Here is an 18,312-nt window from a genome sequence, read left to right as displayed (position 1 = left end):
TGAGTTCTCATCATTCAGCTACCACTTTTAAGTGAGAACACATGGTATTTGGTATTCTGTTCCTGCATTAGCTTACTAAGGATAACAGCCTCCAGCTCCATCCATGTTCCTGCAGAAGACATGATCTCATTCTTTTTTTATGACTGCCCAGTATTCCACGGTATATATGTACACATTTTCTTTATCCAATCTGTCATTTATGGGCATTTAGATTGATTCTGTGTCTTTGCTACTGTGAACAGTGCTGCAATGAACATTCACGTACATGTGTCTTTATGGTAGAATGGTTTATATTCCTCTGGGTATATAACCAGTAATGTCATTGATGGGTCAAATGGTATTTCGAGCTCTTTGAGGAATTGCCACACTACTTTTCACATTGTTGAATTAATTTATACTCCTACCAACAGTGTATAAGTGTTGCCTTTTCTCTGCAATCTTGCCAGCATCTGTTCTTCTTTGGCATTAAAAAAAAAAATTGCAGCCAGGCACGGTGGCTCATGCCTCTAATCCCAGCACTTTGGGAAGCCAAGGCAGGTGGTTCACTGGGAGTTTGATACCAGCCTGGTAACATGGTGAAACCTCGTCTTTACTAAAAATACAAAAAAAAATTAGCCGGGCATGGTGGCACATGCCTGTAATCCCAGCTACTCAGGAGGCTGAGGCAGAGAGAATCACTTGAACCCAGGAGGTGGAGATTGCAGAGAGCCGAGACTGCAGCATTGCACTCCAGCTTGGAGGACAGAGCGAGACTCTATCTCAAAAAAAGAAAAGAAAAGAAAAAAAAAGTCCGGGCACGGTGGCTCACGCCTGTAATCCCAGCACTTTGGGAGGCCGAGGCAGGCAGATAACGAGGTCCAGAGATCAAGACCATCCTGGCCAACATGGTGAAACCCTGTTTCTACTAAAAATACAAAAAATTAGCCGGGCGTGGTGCGGGCACCTGTAGTCCCAGCTACAGATCGCGCCACTACACTCCAGCCTGTGCGACAGAGCGAGACTCCGTCTCAAAATCATCATCATCATCATCATCATCATCATCATCATCATCATCTTATTTGTATCTTTCTAATTGTAGTATATGTGCTGCCAAAGAGAGCACTATTTTTTGACTGTTTTTTTTTTTTTTTTTTTTTTTTTTTTTTTTGAGACGGAGTCTTGCTCTGTCGCCCGGGCTGGAGTGCAGTGGCCGGATCTCAGCTCACTGCAAGCTCCGCCTCCCGGGTTTATGCCATTCTCCTGCCTCAGCCTCCCGAGTAGCTGGGACTACAGGCGCCCACCACCTCGCCCGGCTAGTTTTTTTTTGTATTTTTTTAGTAGAGACGGGGTTTCACCATGTTAGCCAGGATGGTCTCGATCTCCTGACCTCGTGATCCACCCGTCTCGGCCTCCCAAAGTGCTGGGATTACAGGCTTGAGACACCGCACCTGGCCTATTTTTTGACTTTTTAAAAATACTCATTCTGACTGGTGTGAGATATCTCATTGTGGTTTTGATTTGCATTTCTCTAATGCTCAGTGATATTTACCTTTTTTTCATATACTTGCTGGCCGCCTGTATGTCTTCTTTTGAAAAGCAGCTGTTTATGTTCTTTGCCTTTTTTTTTTTTTTTTTTTTTTTTTTGAGACCGAATCTCACTCTGTTGCCCAGGGTGGGGTGCAGTGGCATGATCTCGGCTCACTGCAACCTCCACCTCCCGGGTTCAAGCAATTCTTCTGTGTCAACCTCCCCAGTAGCTGGGATTACAGGCGCACGCCACCATGCCCGGCTAATTTTTTTTTTTTTTTTTTGTATTTTCAGTAGAGACGGGGTTTTCACCATGTTGGCCAGGCTGGTCTCGAACTGCTGACCTTGTGATCCGCCTGCCTTGTTCTCCCAAAGTGCTGGGATTACAGGCGTGAGCTACAGCGCCCGGCCTCTTTGCCCACTTTTTAATGGGTTTTTTTTTTTTCTTGATGGAGTTTTGCTTTCGTTGCCCATGCCAGAGTGCAATGGCACGATCTCGGCTCACCACAACCTACCCGTCCCTGGTTCAAGCGATTTTTCTGCCTCATCCTCCTGAGTAGCTGGAATTACAGGCATGCGCCACTATACCCAGCTAATTTTGTATTTTTAGTAGAGACAGGATTTCTCCATGTTGGTCAGGCTGGTCTTGAACTCTCGACCTCAGGTGATCCACCAGCCTGGCCAACATGGTGAAACCCCATCTCTACTGAAAATACCCAAAAAAATTTAGCCAGGCGTGGTGGCGGGCGCCTGTAATCCCAGCTACTCAGGAGGCAGAGGCAGGAGAATTGCTTGAACCCAAGAGGCAGAGGTTGCAGTGAGCTGAGATTACACCACCGCACTCCAGCCTGGGCGACAGAGTGAGACTCCATATCGAAAAAAAAAATCCGTCTTTGGGCTGGGCGCAGTGGCTCACACCTGTAATCCCAGCACTTTGGGAGGCCAAGCTGTGCAGATCACCTGAGGTCAGGAGATTGAGAGCAGCCTGGCCAACATGGTGAAACCCCGTCTCTACTAAAAATACAAAACAATTTAGCTGGGCATGGTGGCAGGCGCCTGTATTCCCAGCTACTTGGGAGGTTGAGGCAGGATAATTGCTTGAACCCAGGAGGCGGAGGTTGCAGTGAACCAAGAGTGAGCCACTGCACTCCATCCTGGGCGACAGAGTGAGACTCTGTCTCAAAAAAATATAATCAGTCAATCAGTCCTTTTAGTTCCATCCTAAGGAAATTGAACTTTATCCCAAAGAAGGGTAGTGTTTTAGTAGTTGGGCTGATTCATAAAACAGTCTCATACTCAAAGAGCCTTGATTGGTGGAGCTATGTCAACCTGGAGGCGTGTCTCTAATGCTGAACTAGAAGCCTTGGCTGGACCCAATTCTATTCAATATTTTATCCATAACATTAATGAAGATATGATCTGCTAAGCTAAAACAGATAGCCGGTGTAGAAGAGTCAAAGATCTTGACAGGCTGAAACATGAAAAAAATTTTTTAGATGGAGTTTCACTCTGTTGCCCAGGCTAGAGTATGGTGGCATGATCTCGGCTCAATGCAACCTCTGCCTCCCGGGTTCAAGCGATTCTCCTGCCTCAGCCTCCCAAGCAGCTGGGACTATAGGCACACACCACCACGCCCAACTAATTTTTGTATTTTTAGTAGAGACAGGGTTTCATCATATTGGCCAGGCTGGTCTAGAACTCCTGACCTTGTGATCCACCCGCCTTGGCCTCCCGAAGTGCTGGGATTACAGGCATGAGCCATCGTGCCCTCCGGAAAGACATCTTACAAGATAAAATAGTCACACTATGAAAAGTATTGTGTTGAGCAAAATGGAGCTAGATGTCTTCTGAGATCCTTGTGCTTCTGGAATTCTATGACTATTTCCAAATGACATTGGTCTTCACCTTTTTATAGCTAGGTCTTCCAACTTCTGGAAGCTCAATTACTCTGCAATCTACATTAAGCTCCTAGTATACATGAAACATTGTAGATATTCTAATGTGTTTTTCTCTTTTTTTTCATTACTCTGTTTCTCTCTTCCTCCAGTCTGACTGAAAAATAAAGTAGAAGAATAAAAGTAAGCTGGTCAAGCCAGGTGCAGTGGCTTGCTCCTGTAATCCTAGCACTTTGGTGGACTGAGGAGGGGGGCGGATGGCTTGAGTCCAGGAGTTCAAGACCAGCTTGGCCACATAATGAAACCCTGTCTCTACAAAAAAATAGAAAAATTAGCCAGGTGTGGTGACGCACAACCATAGTCTCAGTTACTTGGGAGGCTGAAGTGGGAGGATCACCTGAGCCCAGGAGGTTGAGGCGGTAGTGAGCCAAGATCGCTCGACTGCACTGCCGCTCTTTTCTTGAGAACTTGTTTCGAAAAGAAAAGAAAAGAGAGGCCGGGTACGGAGACTCATGACTGAAATCCCAGCAGTTTGGGAGTTCGAGACCAGCCTGGCCAACATGGTGAAACTCTGTCTCTATTAAAAATACAAAAAATTGCCGGGAGCAGTGGCTCAAGCCTGTAATCCCAGCACTTTGGGAGGCTGAGATGGGCGGATCACAAGGTCGGGAGATCGAGACCATCCTGGCTAACAGGGTGAGACCCCGTCTCTACTAAAAAATACAAAAAAACTAGCCGGGCGAGGTGGCGGGCGCCTGTAGTCCCAGCTACTGGGGAGGCTGAGGCAGGAGAATGGCGTAAAACCCAGGAGGCGGAGCTTGCAGTGAGCTGAGATTCCGCCACTGCACTCCAGCCTGGGTGACAGAGCAAGACTCCGTCTTAAAAAAAAAAAAAAAAATTAGACAGGCATGGTGGTGGGTGCCTGTAATCCCACCTACTCAGGAGGCTGAGGCAGGAGAATTGCTTGACCCTGGGAGGCGGAGGTTGCAGTGAGCCAAGATGGTACCACTGCACTCCAGCCTGGGTGACAAAGTGAGACTCCGTCTCAAAAAAAAAAAAAAAAAAAAAAAAAAATTGGCCAAGTGTGGTGGTGCACGCCTATGGTCCCAGCTACTCAGGAGGCTGAGGTGGGAGGATTGCTTCAGCTTGGGAGGCAGAGGTTGCAGTGAGCTGAGATCATGCCACTGCACTCCAGCTTGGGCAACAGAGCGAGACTCTGTCTCAAAAAAACAAAAAACAAAAAACAAAAAACAAAAAACTTTTATTGGCAAACATTACAATGTTTCAATGATTATAAAGATTTTTGCCAAATTAATACAAGGAGGAGAGACGAGAGTTTCTGGCTTGAGCAACTCAAGGTGTTGGTGAACTGGAAGAGAAGGAGAGAGGGTCTTGGAGAAAGTGTCAGCACTCATTATGTGACACTCCAGCCATCTCATTCAGGCTGGATGTGATTTTCTGTTTCTCCATAGATCAAGATGGAGATACTGAATCTGCATGTTGTTTCTCCATTAGTGAACAGAGGATCATAATTAGAGTTGGAAAGGATCTTTAAAATAACTTAGTTCATACCCACATCTTCCTCTCATTCATCCCTCCAACCAGTGTTTGCATTGCTTTCACACTTTTCCTGTGAAATGATCATCCATGGAGATGAAATTGCTTACCCTCTCTCAATTTCCTCAATTGCAAAAGGCGAATAATATTACCTACCTCACAGGATTAAATCAGATAATATATATAAAGCATTTATTATAGTGCCTAGCAAGTGTTCAATAAATAAATCCTAAATATTAGCTTAAAAATGCCGGTGCAGTACAGTTTGCAACCCATTAATAGATTGTGAAATCAGTTTTAGTGTGCAGTGACAAGCAATTTTTTAAAGAGAAGTAGAAAACATGTAGTGTGTGTGTTATTATATAAAATATTTGTTTCCATGTAAATAAGACTTTATTTTTAAAGAGGTTATAAAGTACTATATCTTTGTAAAATACTTTTATTTCCAGCTCCTAGCACAGTATCTGGTAACAGAAGATCCCAAATAAACGTTGATCGAACTAGGAACAAGAAATAGTATGAAGACACAAAGACTAGCGGTTCTTCATATATAGACTAGTGGTTCTTTTCTGAGTGATCAGACTTTTTTTTTTTTTTTTTTTTTTTGAGACGGAGTCTTGCTCTGTCGCCCAGGCTGGAGTACAGTGGCCGGATCTCAGCTCACTGCAAGCTCCGCCTCCCGGGTTTACGCCATTCTCCTGCCTCAGCCTCCCGAGTAGCTGGGACTACAGGCGCCCGCCACCTCGCCCGGCTAGTTTTTTGTATTTTTTAGTAGAGACGGGGTTTCACCGTGTTAGCCGGGATGGTCTCGATCTCCTGACCTCGTGATAGGCCCGTCTCGGCCTCCCAAAGTGCTGGGATTACAGGCTTGAGCCACCGCGCCCGGCCAGATCAGACTTTCTTTGAGAAGTTGTTGAAAGTTTTGGACCCTCTTCCCGGAAGAAGTGCCGAGCACTCAGTTCTGAATGGATTCCAGAGAATTCCTGAATCCCCATGCATTACCCCTCTAAGGTTCTATGGGCCCCCCAAGTTAAGAACCTGAAAGGAAGGTGTTTAACTTCTGACAGCGTACGTGTGAGGTCAAGAGCGGAAGAAAGTTTGGGGTTAGATCGCTTTTTTTTTTTTTTTTTTTTTTTTTTTTTTGAGACGGAGTCTCGCTCTATCGCCCAGGCTGGAGTGCAGCGGCCGGATCTCAGCTCACTGCAAGCTCCGCCTCCCGGGTTCACGCCATTCTCCTGCCTCAGCTTCCCGAGTAGCTGGGACTACCGGCGCCCGCCATCTCGCCCGGCTAGTTTTTTGTATTTTTTAGTAGAGACGGGGTTTCACCGTGTAGGCCAGGATGGTCTCGATCTCCTGACCTCGTGATCCGCCCGTCTCGGCCTCCCAAAGTGCTGGGATTACAGGCTTGAGCCACCGCGCCCGGCCGGGGTTAGGTCGCTTTTAAAATTCTACAAATCCTGGGATTCTAGAATTTTGGTTCTGGGAAGGCACAGGCAGAGATTTAAAGAGTACAGTTTGGTACCACTAGTGTCAAAGAATAGTGGGAACAATTTTAACATACGTTATGCCATTTGAATGCCATGGCAATCCTGTGATGATGAAATTGAAGTTCTGAGGGGCTCAGTGGCTTGTCTAAAAGGAAGGAGCTGGTAGGCTCTGGAAAAGAGAGCCTACCAGAATCACATTTCTAAATTTTTGGCGAGGAAGTAGGGCAGGGCAAATAGAGTGGAGAAAGGGGCGGGACCGCGCACGCGCATAATTGCATTGGCGCCGACATCTCTGCCCTTCCTCTCGCAGCCACCCTTCCTCTCAGACCAGTACGGTGGCCGACGGGAGTCAGACGCTGGGGATGAATGAAGGTGCTGGGTGCAGGTTGAAAAAGTCTCCCGCTTTTCCGTCCCTACAGTCCCGGTTCTGCCTTTGTGTGGTGCCCCCATCCTCCCCACTTCGTATCGACAATCCGGTTGGTCCCGGCGTCTGAGTTCTCGGTGCCCGAGTCGACTCGAGGCACAACTAGGATTTGGGGTTCCGGATTATCGCCTAGGCCCAACTTCGGACCGCGCTCTCGATTTCTGCCGCGTCCCGCCTCTAGGACGTGTGGGGTTCCGTGAGGCTGGAGGGTAGATCTTAAGGTATAAAGCTTCCGCTTCTCAGACCTCAGCGCGTTCCTAGGTCCGTGTCGGAGCCTGGCCAGACTGCTCAGCCCGAGGGACTTGTTGGTTATAGTTGCGCCCGGGGCGAGACGGAGGAGCACACAGGTCTTGGCGCCTCTGCTCCAATCAGCCCGCTCCTCTGTTAAAAGAGCAGCCCCTCCCTGAAAGCAAAGCAGTTTTTACCCACGACTTATACCCACGCCGCTGCTAGTCGGTCGGCCTCGAGAGGGGATGGCTTTGGCTACGTGCTCACTGCCTTTTTGTTTGTTTACTTTTTGTGTCTGATGATTCCTGGAGACAGAGAAGTGCCGTAGTGAGACGCGTCTTTCTCTCCCACATAGCACCCACGCATCTGCTTTTTACCCAGTAACACAGGGGACATAGGATAGTGTTGTGGCCTCCAGAGCCTTGAATCTGATATTGCTTCTGCCCAGTGATTTGCTAGTTTTTCCACCGACTCATGGAGGTTGAGAAAGAGAAGCCCAATAGTTCTTTATGTCTATCGGGGTAGGCGTTTGAAACTATCGGGGTATGAAAGAAAGCACTTAACTATGACCGTTCAGTTACTTTTATTTACATTTTGTTGAGCTCATATGACTGATATAGTGGAGAAAGTTTTGGACTGGGATTTTAGTAGATGAGGATTCAGCCTTGAATTGTGCCTCTAACTCGTAATACTACTTTGGGACTGTTACTTCATCTCTCTGACCTTCATTTTCCTTCTTTGTAAAATATGAGTATTACAGCAGAAGATTCCTGAGGCTGGAAGAGACATTAATATGCTCTGTTTTCTTTCTCATTTTCCAGGTGACAGTAAAAACCTAGGGAGACAGAGAAGCCTTGTCTTGATTGTGCCAGGAACATTGCCAACATAGGGGCCTATTAAAGATAAACCACATTTTTCAAGGTTTTTAGAAAGTTGGGTGTTCATATATGTGGAAATTAAACTCCTACTTTCATTTGTATTTTTACCATTAGGATCAACACACAGTAATAATGACTGAATGTACAAGTCTTCAGTTTGTCAGCCCTTTTGCTTTTGAGGCAATGCAGAAGGTGGATGTTGTTCGCCTGGCATCTTTAAGCGATCCAGAATTAAGACTTCTCCTGCCCTGCTTGGTACGGATGGCACTTTGTGCACCTGCTGACCAGAGCCAAAGCTGGGCTCAGGATAAGAAACTCATCCTTCGCCTTCTCTCTGGAGTGGAAGCTGTCAACTCCATTGTCGCATTGTTGTCTGTGGACTTTCATGCTTTAGAACAAGATGCCAGCAAAGAACAACAGCTTAGGTAATGTTATGTTATATTATATATGGATTTGGATTTGACAAAGAATAGGGAATCAGATATTTTTCAGAGCTCTCCAGGAAACAGAGAACGAGAATCTAAACTCTGGAGAGCATTTTACTTAGGTCTTTTCTGTTTCTAGTTACAATTCCAGAATCTTTTGACTTCCATGTTATAAACTGTTATCTAGAGAAATTTGGCAATGTGCTGTTGTATGTGGGCTAAACTCATTAGGCCAGTTACTTTCAGTGGGAAGTAGGTAGGGTAACTTCCCCTAGGTTAGAGGGATTTATTGGAATCACTTGGGAGGCTTTTTTTTTTTTTTCTTTTTTGAGACACAGTTTTGCTCTTGTTGCCCAGGCTGGAGTGCAATGGTGTGATCTCAGCTCACTGCAACCTCAGCCTCCTGGGTTCAAGTGATCCTCCTGCCTTAGCCTCCCAAGTAGCTGGGATTACAGGCACCTGCCACCACGCCCGGCTAATTTTTTGTATTTTTAGAAGAGACGGGGTTTTATCATGTTGGCCAGGTTGGTCTCGAACTCCTGACCTCAGGTGATCCACCTGCCTTGGTCCCTCAAAGTGCTGGGATTACAAGAGTGAGCCACTGGGCCCAGCCTCTTGAGAGGCTTTTAAAGCTTAGATATTCCCAAAGATTCTGGGCAGATGCTATGTCCTTCCCGGGCAACTGTGAATCTAGTAGCAAGCCACCATTAGTGGAAGTGAGTATTAATTGTCAGTTGTGGTGGAGTATTTATTTTTTATTTTTATGTTTTTTTTTTTAGACGGAGTCTCGCCCTGTCGCCCAGGCTGGAGTGCAGTGGCATAATCTTGGCTCACTGCAACCTCCACCTCCTGGGTTCAAGCGATTCTTCTGTCTCAGTCTCCCAAGTAGCTGGGACTACAGGCACGTGCCACCACGCCCGGCTTTTTTGTATTATTAGTAGAGACGAGGTTTCACCACATTGGCCAGGCTGGTCTCAAACTCCTGACCTTGTGATCCGCCCACCTCGGCCTCCCAAAGTGCTGGGATTACCAGCATGAGCCACCATGCCTGGCCTATGTGGTGTAGTATTTATTATACATAGGATGTGAATCCCTGAAATACATAGGCAAACTAAATAGCATTTCAGAAGTAACAGAACATTTTAGAACACTTTATACATCCTTTTGTAGCTTATTTCAATAAAAGATAATTTTTATGTAGTTATTTTCATATCAGGGTTTTCATAATTGTGTTGCATGTTTGTACTTCATTAGGCATAAACTTGGAGGAGGCAGTGGAGAGAGCATCCTGGTATCACAGCTTCAGCATGGACTGACGTTAGAGTTTGAACACAGTGATTCACCTCGTCGATTGCGTCTTGTGCTTAGTGAACTGTTGGCAATTATGAACAAGGTGCATTTTTTTTAACCACAGCTCAAAGTATGTATGATTTGATGTCTGTGTATAGGGAGGTAGACAGAAAAAGAGGCAAGAAGGCAGGCAGGTTGAATTCTCCTCTACTCTTATTTTGTTCTTTTTTTTTGGAGACGGAGTTTTGTTCTTATTGCCCAGGCTGGAATGCAGTGGTGTGATCTCGGCTCACTGCAATCTCCACCTCCCGGATTCAAGCAGTTCTTCTGCGTCAGCTTCCTGAGTAGCTGGGGTTACAGGTACCCGCCACCATGCCCGGCTAATTTTTTTTTTTTTGAGGCGGAGTCTCGCTCTGTCGCCCGGGCTGGAGTACTGTGGCCGGATCTCAGCTCACTGCAAGCTCCGCCTCCCGGGTTTACGCCATTCTCCTGCCTCAGCCTCCCGAGTAGCTGGGAGTACAGGCACCTGCCACCTCGCCCGGCTAGTTTTTTTTTTTTTTTTTTTTTTTTTTTTTTTTGTATTTTTTAGTAGAGACAGGGTTTCACCGTGTTAGCCAGGATGGTCTCGATCTCCTGACCTCGTGATCCGCCCATCTCGGCCTCCCAAAGTGCTGGGATTACAGGCTGGAGCCACTGCGCCCAGAGATGGGGTTTCACCATGTTGGCCAGGCTTGCCGGGCTGGTCTCGAACTCCTGAACTCAGGTGATCCACCCGCCTCAGCCTCCCAAAGTGTTGGGATTACAGGCATGGGCCACTGTGCCCGGCCTTCTCTACTCTTACTTCTATATATTTGTTTTCCTTTGAAAGGCTGAAAGGATGTTATAAGTCTGCCTTAAAGGCCTTCTCTAATTATTATTTGCTCTCATTTATACTTGTTCTGCATTTTCTATCAGAGGGATTTTTTTTCTGTATGGAATCCATACACAGTGGCTTCTTGACATTTAGAAAGGGATTTATCTCAAGGCTTGTATAGACTATCAAATTTATGACCAAATAATACCTTTATGAGATATAATTTCTCCCATAAAGTGTAATGAAGTAACATTTTGAATAACTGAATGTGAATAACTGAAAAATGTATGTGATTCATTTAGACACTGGATGAGCGGTAACAACCTCATATATGACAGTAGGGGGAAGTATCAATGCTGAATTGAATATAGGATGATTGGCTAGTCTCAATCACTAAATGACCAAAGTGCTTCTCTACACTAATGAAAGCTATTAAAGTTATCTTCTTTGCAAAATTATAGATTACTTTGGTCGTAGACCTTTAGGTAATTATGGTTAATTGAAACTCTGAATTTAAAATTTTTGAATGTCAAAGGTCTATCATATAAATAATTAAATTAGCTGGGCGTGGTGGCTCATGCCTGTAATCCCAGCACTTTGGGAGGCCGAGGCGGGTGGATCACCTGAGGTCGGGAGTTCAAGACCATCCTGACCAACATGGAGAAACCCCGTTTCTACTAAAAAATACAAAATTTGCCAGGCATGGTGACGCATGCCTATAATCCCAGCTACTCGGGAGGCTGAGGCAGGAGAATTGCTTGAACCTGGGAGGTGGAGGTTGTGGTGAGCCGAGATTGCACCATTACACTGTAGCCTGGGCAACAAGAGTGAAACTGCCTCAAAAACAATAACAACAACAAAAAAACAAAAACAAAAACACTAAATTAGATCTTTATTTACTGTTACAATTTTGGGGAGTCAGTTAATTTGTGGTAAATAAAGTTTAGTTTTATAAATTGTGAACAAAAAGGACTAAATTCTGTTTCCATAGAAAATACTTATAGAGGCCGGGCACAGTGGCTCATGCCTGTAATCCCAGTACTTTGGGAGGCCGAGGCGGGCGGATCACGAGGTCAGGAGATTGAGACCATCCTGGCTAACACGATGAAACCCCGTGTCTACTAAAAAGATACAAAAAAAATTAGCTGGGCGTGGCGGCGGGTGCCTGTAGTCCAGCTACTGGGGAGGGTGAGGCAGGAGAATGGCGTGAACCCGGGAGGTGGAGCTTGCAGTGAGTGAGCTCAGATCGCACCACTGCACTGCCGCTTGGGTGACAGAGCGAGACTCCGTCTCAAAAAAAAAAAGAAAATATTGGTAGAGAGGATTTTTCTGAGTTTTAGATTTTTTTTAAGGTATGTTAAAATTTTTTCTAAAATTTCTATCACAAATTATAATTTCCTTTTTTACTATTGTGATACTTTTATTTATTTATTTATTTTATTATACTTTAAGTTCTAGGATACATGTGCATAACGTGCAGGTTTGTTACATATGTATACTTGTGCCATGTTGGTGTGCTGCACCCATCAACTCGTCAGCACCCATCAATTCGTCATTTATATCAGGTATAACTCCCAATGCAATCCCTCCTCCTTCCCCCTCCCCATGATAGGCCCCGGTGTGTGATGTTCCCTTTCCCGAGTCCAAGTGATCTCATCGTTCGGTTCCCACCTATGAGTGAGAACATGCGGTGTTTGGTTTTCTGTTCTTGTGATAGTTTGCTAAGAATGATGGTTTCCAGCTGCATCCATGTCCCTACAAAGGATGCAAACTCATCATTTTTTATGGCTGCATAGTATTCCATGGTGTATATGTGCCACATGTTCTTAATCCAGTCTGTCACAGATGGACATTTGGGTTGATTCCAAGTCTTTGCTATTGTGAATAGTGCCGCAATAAACATACATGTGCATGTGTCTTTATAGCAGCATGATTTATAATCCTTTAGGTATATACCCAGTAGTGGGATGGCTGGGTCATATGGTACATCTAGTTCTAGATCCTTGAGGAATCGCCATACTGTTTTCCATAATGGTTGAACTAGTTTACAATCCCACCAACAGTGTAAAAGTGTTCCTATTTCTGCACATCCTCTCCAGCACCTGTTGTTTCCTGACTTTTTAATGATTGCCATTCTAACTGGTGTGAGATGGTATCTCATTGTGGTTTTGATTTGCATTTCTCTGATGGCGAGTGATGATGAGCATTTTTTCATGTGTCTGTTGGCTGTATGAATGTCTTCTTTTGAGAAATGTCTGTTCATATCCTTTGCCCACTTTTTGATGGGGTTGTTTGTTTTTTTCTTGTAAATTTGTTTGAGTTCTTTGTAGATTCTGGATATTAGCCCTTTGTCAGATGAGTAGATTGCAAAAATGTTCTCCCATTCTGTAGGTTGCCTGTTCACTCTGATGGTAGTTTCTTTTGCTGTGCAGAAGCTCTTTAGTTTAATTAGATCCCATTTGTCAATTTTGGCTTTTGCTGCCGTTGCTTTTGGTGTTTTAGACATGAAGTCCTTGCCCATGCCTATGTCCTGAATGGTACTACCTGGGTTTTCTTCTAGGGTTTTTATGGTATTAGGTCTAACATTTAAGTCTCTAATCCATCTTGAATTAATTTTCGTATAAGGAGTAAGGAAAGGATCCAGTTTCAGCTTTCTACTTATGGCTAGCCAATTTTCCCAGCACCATTTATTAAATAGGGAATCCTTTCCCCATTTCTTGTTTCTCTCAGGTTTGTCAAAGATGAGATGGCTGTAGATGTGTGGTATTATTTCTGAGGACTCTGTTCTGTTCCATTGGTCTATAGCTCTGTTTTGGTACCAGTACCATGCTGTTTTGATTCCTGTAGCCTTGTAGTATAGTTTGAAGTCAGGTAGCGTGATGCCTCCAGCTTTGTTCTTTTGACTTAGGATTGTCTTGGCAATGCGGGCTCTTTTTTGGTTCCATATGAACTTTAAAGCAGTTTTTTCCAATTCTGTGAAGAAACTCATTGGTAGCTTGATGGGGAAGGCATTGAATCTGTAAATAACTTTGGGCAGTATGGCCATTTTCACGATATTGATTCTTCCTATCCATGAGCATGGTATGTTCTTCCATTTGTTTGTGTCCTCTTTTATTTCACTGAGCACTGGTTTGTAGTTCTCCTTGAAGAGGTCCTTCACATCCCTTGTATGTTGGATTCCTAGGTATTTTATTCTCGTTGAAGCAATTGTGAATGGAAGTTCATTCATGATTTGGCTGGCTGTTTGTCTGTTACTGGTGTATAAGAATGCTTGTGATTTTTGCACATTAATTTTGTATCCTGAGACTTTGCTGAAGTTGCTTATAGCTTAAGGAGATTTTGGGCTGAGACGATGGGGTTTTCTAAATATACAATCATGTCATCTGCAAACAGGGACAGTTTGACTTCTTCTTTTCCTAACTGAATACCCTTTATTTCTTTCTCTTGCCTGATTGCCCTAGCCAGAACTTCCAACACTGTGTTGAATAGGAGTGGTGAGAGAGGGCATCCCTGTCTTGTGCCAGTTTTCAAAGGGACTTTTTCCAGTTTTTGCCCATTCAGTATGATATTGGCTGTGGGTTTGTCATAAATAGCTCTTATTATTTTGAGGTACGTTCCATCAATACCGAATTTATTGAGCGTTTTTAGCATGAAGGGCTGTTGAATTTTGTCAAAAGCCTTTTCTGCATCTATTGAGATAATCATGTGGTTCTTGTCTTTGGTTCTGTTTATATGCTGGATTATGTTTATTGATTTGTGAATGTTGAACCAGCCTTGCATCCCAGGGATAAAGCCCACTTGATCATGGTGGATAAGCTTTTTGATGTGCTGCTGAATCCGGTTTGCCAGTATTTTATTGAGGATTTTTGCATCGATGTTCATCAGGGATATTGGTCTAAAATTCTCTTTTTTTGTTGTGTCTCTGCCAGGCTTTGGTATCAGGATGATGTTGGCCTCATAAAATGAGTTAGGGAGGAGTCCCTCTTTTTCTATTGATTGGAATAGTTTCAGAAGGAATGGTACCAGCTCCTCCTTGTACCTCTGGTAGAATTCAGCTGTGAATCCATCTGGTCCTGGACTTTTTTTGGTTGGTAGGCTATTAATTATTGCCTCAATTTCAGAGCCTACTATTGGTCTATTCAGGGATTCAACTTCTTCCTGGTTTAGTCTTGGAAGAGTGTAAGTGTCCAGGAAATTATCCATTTCTTCTAGATTTTTTGGTTTATTTGCATAGAGGTGTTTATAGTATTCTCTGATGGTAGTTTGTATTTCTGTGGGGTCGGTGGTGATATCCCCTTTATCATTTTTTATTACATCTATTTGATTCCTTTCTCTTTTCTTCTTTATTAGTCTTGCTAGCAGTCTGTCAATTTTGTTGATCTTTTCAAAAAACCAACTCCTGGATTCATTGATTTTTTGGAGGGTTTTTTGTGTCTCTCTCTCCTTCAGTTCTGCTCTGATTAGTTATTTCTTGCCTTCTGCTAGCTTTTGAATGTGTTTGCTCTTGCCTCTCTAGTTCTTTTAATTGTGATGTTAGAGTGTCAATTTTAGATCTTTCCAACTTTCTCTTGTGGGCATTTAGTGCTATAAATTTCCCTCTACACAGTGCTTTAAATGTGTCCCAGAGATTCTGGTATGTTGTATCTTTGTTCTCATTGGTTTCAAAGAACATCTTTATTTCTGCCTTCATTTCATTATGTATCCAGTAGTCATTCAGGAGCAGGTTGTTCAGTTTCCATGTAGTTGAGCGGTTTTGATTGAGTTGCTTAGTCCTGAGTTCTAGTTTGATTGCACTGTGGTCTGACAGACAGTTTGTTATAATTTCTGTTCTTTTACATTTGCTGAGGAGTGCTTTACTTCCAATTATGTGGTCAATTTTGGAATAAGTGCGATGTGGTGCTGAGAACAATGTATATTCTGTTGATTTGGGGTGGAGAGTTCCATAGATATCTATTAGGTCTGCTTGGTGCAGAGATGAGTTCAATTCCTGGATATCCTTGTTAACTTTCTGTCTTGTTGATCTGTCTAATGTTGACAGTGGAGTGTTGAAGTCTCCCATTTTTATTGTATGGGAGTCTAAGTCTCTTTGTAAGTCTCTAAGGACTTGCTTTATGAATCTGGGTGCTCCTGTATTGGGTGCATATATATTTAGGATAGTTAGCTCTTCCTGTTGAATTGATCCCTTTACCGTTATGTAATGGCCTTCTTTGTCTCTTTTGATCTTTGATGGTTTAAAGTCTGTTTTATCAGAGACTAGGATTGCAACCCCTGCTTGTTTTTGTTCTCCATTTGCTTGGTAGATCTTCCTCCATCCCTTTATTTTGAGCCTATGTATGTCTCTGCATGTGAGATGGGTCTCCTGAATACAGCAGACTGATGGGTCTTGACTCTTTATCCAGTTTGCCAGTCTGTGTCTTTTAATTGGAGCATTTAGTCCATTAACATTTAAGGTTAATATTGTTATGTGTGAACTTGATCCTGCCATTATGATATTAACTGGTTATTTTGCTCGTTATTTGATGCAGTTTCTTCCTAGCCTCGATGGTCTTTACATTTTGGCATGTTTTTGCAATGGCTGGTAGCGGTTGTTCCTTTCCATGTTTAGGGCTTCCTTCAGGGTCTCTTGTAAGGCTGGCCTGGTGGTGACAGAATCTCTAAGCATTTGCTTATCTGTAAAGGATTTTATTTCTCCTTCACTTATGAAACTTAGTTTGGCTGGAAATGAAATTCTGGGTTTAAAATTCTTTTCTTTAAGAACGTTGAATATTGGCCCCCACTCTCTTCAGGCTTGTAGAGTTTCTGCCGAGAGATCTGCTGTTAGTCTGATGGGCTTCCCTTTGTGGGTAACCCGACCTTTCTCTCTGGCTGCCCTTAAGATTTTTTCCTTCATTTCAACTTTGGTGAATCTGGCAATTATGTGTCTTGGAGTTGCTCTTCTCGAGGAGTATCTTTGTGGCATTCTCTGTATTTCCTGAATTTGAATGTTGGCCTGCCCTACTAGTTTGGGGAAGTTCTCCTGGATGATATCCTGAAGAGTGTTTTCCAACTTGGTTCCATTTTCCCCCTCACTTTCAGGCACCCCAATCAGACGTAGATTTGGTCTTTTTACATAATCCCATACTTCTTGCAGGCTTTGTTCATTTCTTTTTCTTCTTTTTTCTTTTGGTTTCTCTTCTCGCTTCATTTCATTCATTTGATCCTCAATCGCTGATACTCTTTCTTCCAGTTGATCGAGTTGGTTACTGAAGCTTGTGCTTTTGTCACATATTTCTCGTGTCATGGTTTTCATCTCTGTCATTTCGTTTATGACCTTCTCTGCATTAATTATTCTAGCTATCAATTCTTCCACTCTTTTTTCAAGATTTTTAGTTTCTTTGCACTGAGTACGTAATTCCTCCTTTAGCTCTCAGAAGTTTGATGGACTGAAGCCTTCTTCTCTCATCTCGTCAAAGTCATTCTCTGACCAGCTTCGATCCGTTGCTGGCGATGAGCTGCGCTCCTTTGCAGGGGGAGATGCGCTCTTATTTTTTGAATTTCCAGCTTTTCTGCCCTGCTTTTTCCCCATCTTTGTGGTTTTATCTGCCTCTGGTCTATGATGATGGTGACGTACTGATGGGGTTTTGGTATAGGTGTCCTTCCTGTTTGATAGTTTCCTTTCTAACAGTCAGGACCCTCAGCTGTAGGTCTGTTGGAGATTGCTTGAGGTCCACTCCAGACCCTGTTTGCTTGGGTATCAGCAGCAGAGGTTGCAGAAGATAGAATATTGCTGAACAGCAAGTGTACCTGTCTGATTCTTACTTTGGAAGCTTCCTCTTAGGGGTGTACTCCACCCTGTGAGGTGTGGGGTGTCAGACTGCCCCTAGTGGGGGATGTCTCCCAGGTAGGCTACTCAGGGGTCAGGGATCCACTTGAGCAGGCAGTCTGTCCCTTCTCAGATCTCAGCCTCTGTGTTGGGAGATCCACTGCTCTCTTCAAAGCTGTCATACAGAGTCGTTTGTGTCTGCAAAGGTTTCTGCTGCTTTTTTTGTTGTTGTTGTTTAGCTGAGCCCTGTCCCCAGAGGTGGAGTCTACAGAGACAGGCAGGTTTCCTTGAGCTGCTGTGAGCTCCACCCAGTTCGAGCTTCCCAGCGGCTTTGTTTACCTACTTAAGCCTCAGCAATGGCGGGCGCCCCTCCCCCAGCCTCGCTGCTGCCTTGTGGTTAGATCGCAGACTGCTGTGCTAGCAATGAGGGAGGCTCCGTGGGCGTGGGAACCTCCCGGCCAGGTGTGGGTTATAATCTCCTGGTGTGCCCGTTTGCTTAAAGCGCAGTATTGGGGTGGGAGTTAACCGATCTTCCAGGTGTTGTGTGTCTCAGTTCCCCTGGCTAGGAAAAGGGATTCCCTTCCCCCTTGCACTTCCCAGGTGAGGCAATGCCTCACCCTGCTTCATCTCTCGCTGGTCGGGCTGCAGCAGCTGACCAGCACCGATTGTCCGGCACTCCCTAGTGAGATGACCCCAGTACCTCAGTTGAAAATGCAGAAATCACCGGTGTTCTGTGTCGCTCGTGCTGGGAGTTGGAGACTGGAGCTGTTCCTATTCGGCCATCTTGCTCCGCCTTCTGCCCCTTATTTATTTATTTTTGTTTGTTTGTTTTTTTGAGACGGAGTTTTGCTCTTATTGCCCAGGCTGGAGTGCAATGGCGTGATCTTACTCACTGCAACCTCTGCCTCCTGGGTTCAAGCGATTCTCCTGCCTCAACCTCCCAAGTAGCTGGTACTACAGGTACCCA

General features: G+C 44.3%; 1 protein-coding gene across 1 annotated transcript in view; it reads left to right on the top strand.

Moving 5' to 3' along the window:
* Positions 1-6,760: 6,760 nt before the first annotated feature.
* INTS2 (integrator complex subunit 2) overlaps positions 6,761-18,312 on the top strand; it is a 73,449-nt gene continuing 61,897 nt past the window's right edge. The window contains exons 1-3 of the mRNA XM_010364070.2: positions 6,761-7,090; positions 8,090-8,400; positions 9,655-9,793. Of these exons, the coding sequence (XP_010362372.1) occupies positions 8,108-8,400; positions 9,655-9,793 (432 nt within the window). The 5' untranslated portion in view covers positions 6,761-7,090; positions 8,090-8,107. The remainder of the gene's footprint in view (positions 7,091-8,089; positions 8,401-9,654; positions 9,794-18,312) is intronic.

The sequence above is a fragment of the Rhinopithecus roxellana genome, chromosome 19 (assembly GCF_007565055.1).
Source record: "Rhinopithecus roxellana isolate Shanxi Qingling chromosome 19, ASM756505v1, whole genome shotgun sequence".
In the NCBI taxonomy this organism is placed as follows: domain Eukaryota; kingdom Metazoa; phylum Chordata; class Mammalia; order Primates; family Cercopithecidae; genus Rhinopithecus; species Rhinopithecus roxellana.
The sequence above is the reverse complement of the archived record's forward strand: the minus strand, read 5'-3'. Positions and strand labels throughout refer to the sequence as shown.